Here is a 4470-nt window from a genome sequence, read left to right as displayed (position 1 = left end):
ATAAGTAATATTTTAACTAATATTTCGGTATTAATTCAAAAAATATTAATATCTCTATATAACAAAACAAATAGATCTAGCAAATAGTAAGTTTTATATATAAAATAATAATTTTAAATTATAAATATTAATTGTTTTATTTTTTTTAAAATATAAATATAGTTTAAAAGATTTTATCAATTATTTACTTTTTAAATTAATAAATCAAGATTCTCAAAAAAAAAATAATAACAAAATAGAACAAAAAGATAATAATAATGAAAATGATAAAAAAGAAATTAATTTAATTAAAGACGAAACCATTAAAAACATATTAATTGATATTGGAATTGATAATTTAGGTTATTATAAAGAAATTAAATCAGTCCTTTTAGAATCAAATAACAATTTAAATATTTTAAATAGTTATATAATTTTTAATCAAAAAAAACAAATCGAAAATATTCATAATAATAATAATAATAATAATAATAATAATAATAATAATAATATATTAAATAATTTATTAATTCATAATTTACAATCAACTTTTATTAAAAATAATCAACAAGAAAAAGAATTTGAAAATTTAATTAATAATATATTTGAAATAATTTTAGAAATAATTCATCAACAAGATATAAACTTTAGTAATAATGATCAATTGGTATACGAATTAAAATCAAAATTATATTCAAAAATATTATTTAAAATTAATAATAGACATTATTATTTATTTCAACTTCTATTAAATATTTTATTTAAATGTTATATTTTAACTTTTAACAATAACTTTAATTTTAAACTAAATTTAATGTTTAAACTTTCAATTTTTATTTTAAACCAAAGTTATTTAAATAATATAAATAATAATAATTTTTCACATTTTGTAAGCTTGAATTATTTTTTTTTTTTTTTAAAAAAATCTATTAATATTAATTTTTTTTTTTCAACTATAGAATTACTCAAATATTTATTTAAAACCATTATATCTTTTATATTTAAATAATAATAATAGTTTCAAAAATAATATATCAATTTTTAAACAACTAAATTATAATAGAGATTTAATTTTATTAAAAATTAAAAAACTGTCAGCATCAAACTCTATAGGGGCACCATCTAAATCACCTTCAATTTATAATAAAGTTTTACTTGACCTTTGGTTCTTAAATATTCAGTTTTTAAACTATTATAACTATGTGGTACAGCTATATAAAGAATTTTTTAATCATAAAAACGACGAAAATCAAGATTTTGATCATATCATCGAATATATAGTATGGTTCAATTATATTAATTTAGAAATTCAACAAAACCATATAAATATATATACTAATCATAATAATCAATTATTTATTCTATTAAAAGATTTAATTTACAATAGTAGTTCAATAGATTTAAATGATTTTAAATTCGAATTTAATAAACTAAATCAAATAAATTTATTTAATGAATTAAATAGTAAATAAAACAAATAAAATAAATTTGATCAAAAAAGATAATTTGGAAATAAATAAAAAACTAAAATAGTTTATTTTTTTTTTTTTTTTTTTTTTTTTTTTTAAATTTTTTTCCCTAAAACAATTTGATTTGACATGCACCACAGTAAGGTTTAGAGGCTTTAAATTTAGCGACAAGAGGATCGGGTAAAGTTTTACTACAATATGAACATTTAAAATGTTCAACATGCCATTTTTTATTTTCAAATTCTTGATATGGTTTGTTTGATCCTATTGGTTGTTCACAACTTTGACAAATAGTATCACTAACATAATTTAAATAATGTTCTCTACATAAAAGTTTACCTTTATATGCAAATGTAATCTATTAAAAAATAAAAAAATTTTGTTAAAATTTTTAAGGAAATATTTATAGTTTTTAGTATTTTAACTTACCATTAATGTTTTATTACATTCTATACAATTACTATCTTTAAATGTTTTGTCGTGATCTTCTTTACAATAAATATTTTCTTCTCTTTCAATAAAAGGTATTTCTTCAAATCCTAAAAGTGCTTTTGAACAAACACAGCAATTAAAGTGATCTTTATGCCATGCTTTGCCACATGAAATTTCAATTGGTTCGCTTGCAATTGGCTCTTTACAGACTTCGCAATTTTTATAAATTTTTGAAAGAGATGAAAAAATTTTGTCAAATTCACCCAACACATCTTGAGTCTCGACTCTTTTTAAATTTCTAAATGGTGAAACTAATCTTGGTGAAGATTTGGTAGGAGTAGCTTGGGGTGTTGCGTTAAAATCATCATTGTGGTGAACTGGAGCTGGTGATAGAATTGAATCTAAATTTAAACTAACATCTAATGAGCTAATGATATTGATATCTTCTTCATCACTCTTTGATTTGAATGGTGTTTTAATTGGTGTTGGTTCTTGTTGTTTAATTGGTGAAACTGGTTCTTGTTGTTTAATTGGTGTAGTTGCTATTGTTGGCTCTTGTTTAGCAGGTGTTGTAGGCTCTTGTTGCTTTGTTGGCATAGTGGGCTCTTGTTGTTTAACTGGAGTTTTATTTTCGGTTGGTAATGATTTTTCTGTTGATTTTTCTGTTGATTTTTCTATTGATTTTTCAGTTTGTTTTTCCTCTTTTAATTTTTCTTCTTTAAATTTCTTACTTGTATCGCTACTTCTACCAATGGTAAAGAATTTTTTAATATCTCTTTTAGAAACTTCAAAACTTGAACTCTTTCTACTAGCAATAGTATTATTAACTGATAAATTATTATTTAAATTTATTGTATTATTTGAATCTGTTGGATTGTCATTTGATGAAATATCTGAAACCATTGATCTTGGTGTTGTTGGTGCTGAAGTATTTATTGATGAACTAGAAACTGATTTTGGTATTGATCCAATTGGAACATGATTATTACTGTTATTACTATAATTATTGTTATTTGTACCTATATCATCATTATTATTTTTTATACTTATATTATTAATTTTAATGGCAGGTTGAGGATCGAAATGATTCATAATTGATATTGCAAAATTTAAAACCATTGGATCAGAGTTGATAAAATCTTCAGGTATGATCTCTTGTTCGAACTTGACACCTTTAAATACTAAGGCTTTTATAATATTATCAAAATTGGTGATGGTCCATTCATTATCTACCTGTCTTTGAGATTGATTTGATCTTTCGGTTAATTGAACCTTGAAACCTACCTTATCCAATATATTTGCAACAAATGAGGCATTACAAACTAAATCAGTTGGATCATTTTGAATATCTAAAGATGTTATTTTCTTTATCCAGTGTTTTAATTGAGCTACTTCTGATGGTGAGGCCAATGTTTTGGTAAGCATTCTATTATTTTCTTTAATATTTTGGACCCATTTCTTTCTTTCTTCATCACTTTCAGCTTGAAGAGTAATAGTCTCATAACCAGGATGTGAAAGGTTAAAGCAAAAACCAATTGGTATATTTGTGTCGATTTCTACGCTCCAATTTGGAATTGAGATTCTGCCTTTAATTTCATTGGATTCCGGACTATCATAATAGTATAAAACCATATCCTTTAAAACAAACCATCTTTTCTTCCATTGTAACGTACGTCTAAATGTACCAGCAGTAGTATATTTTTTAAGCCAACCTTTAAAATTAGAGATACCTGCAATTTGAAGAGCACCAGGTTTAAAAGCTATTGATTTTGAACGACCTCTAACTTGAACTTTTTCTGGTTCCTTTTGGATGGAACAATGCATTTGTAAAACCCTAACCCATTCTTTCATTCCATCTTCAGTTTCATCAGATAACCAATAAAAAATATTTTCATCATTTTCGTGTGATAATTTAAAACAAAATGGTTTTCCATTTGGTCCATCTTGAATTGCTGTTGCTATTATACCACATCTAATTAAAGGTATAAAATGTAATACCTGATAACTTGATGATTGAATATCTGATCTCTAAAGAAATTATAATAATAATTAAAATTAGTATAATATTATTATTTCAAACTGAAACATTATTTTTTTTTTATTATTTTGTATCGTTCGTTAAAATTATTATTAATAAACTTACTTGTTTATTTTCAAAAATAAATAAAATTCTATTTTTAAATACACAATATCTTTTTTTGAAAACTTTACCGTCACTTGATAAAATTGAAAGATGACCTTCTTTAAATTTTAAATTATCTTCTAAAGATATCATTTTTTTTTAAAAAAAGAAAAAAATTTTATATTTTTAAAATTTCGTTAAAGGTGTAAATATTTTTTTAATGAAATATAAAATTATTTATTATTAAAATTTTTTATAAAAAAAAAAAAATAAAAAAAAAAATATAAAAGATTTTTGTGTATAATTAATATAATATGTATATAAAAATAAAAAAAAAAAAAATTTTCGTTATTTTTAACACTGTGATAAAATTATAATGATGAAAAAAATTTATAAAAAATTTTATAAAAAATTTAAAAAAAAAAAAAAAAAAATAAAATTTAAAAATAAAATTATTTGAAAGTTTTT

At 21.4% G+C, this 4470-nt stretch overlaps 2 protein-coding genes across 2 annotated transcripts; one reads left to right on the top strand and one right to left on the bottom strand.

Moving 5' to 3' along the window:
* Positions 1–74: 74 nt before the first annotated feature.
* DICPUDRAFT_85618 (uncharacterized protein) lies at positions 75–1451 on the top strand (the record flags this gene model as incomplete). The annotated part of the gene is made up of 3 exons (XM_003295152.1): positions 75–86; positions 163–868; positions 939–1451. Coding segments are annotated over 3 exons (1230 nt in total), but the record flags the coding sequence as incomplete, so codon positions are not given.
* Positions 1452–1487: 36 nt separating this feature from the next.
* Positions 1488–4361, bottom strand: DICPUDRAFT_100179 (uncharacterized protein). Its single transcript, XM_003295151.1, has 3 exons — positions 4024–4361; positions 1878–3908; positions 1488–1806 (listed from the first exon to the last, which is right to left on the bottom strand). Exons 1-3 carry the CDS (start codon positions 4153–4155, stop codon positions 1558–1560), a joined length of 2412 nt encoding a protein of 803 aa, XP_003295199.1. The 5' UTR covers positions 4156–4361; the 3' UTR covers positions 1488–1557.
* Positions 4362–4470: the final 109 nt, after the last annotated feature.

This window comes from Dictyostelium purpureum (assembly GCF_000190715.1).
Source record: "Dictyostelium purpureum unplaced genomic scaffold DICPUscaffold_775, whole genome shotgun sequence".
Lineage (NCBI taxonomy): Eukaryota > Evosea > Eumycetozoa > Dictyosteliales > Dictyosteliaceae > Dictyostelium > Dictyostelium purpureum.
This window is presented reverse-complemented; position numbering and strand designations above follow the sequence as displayed.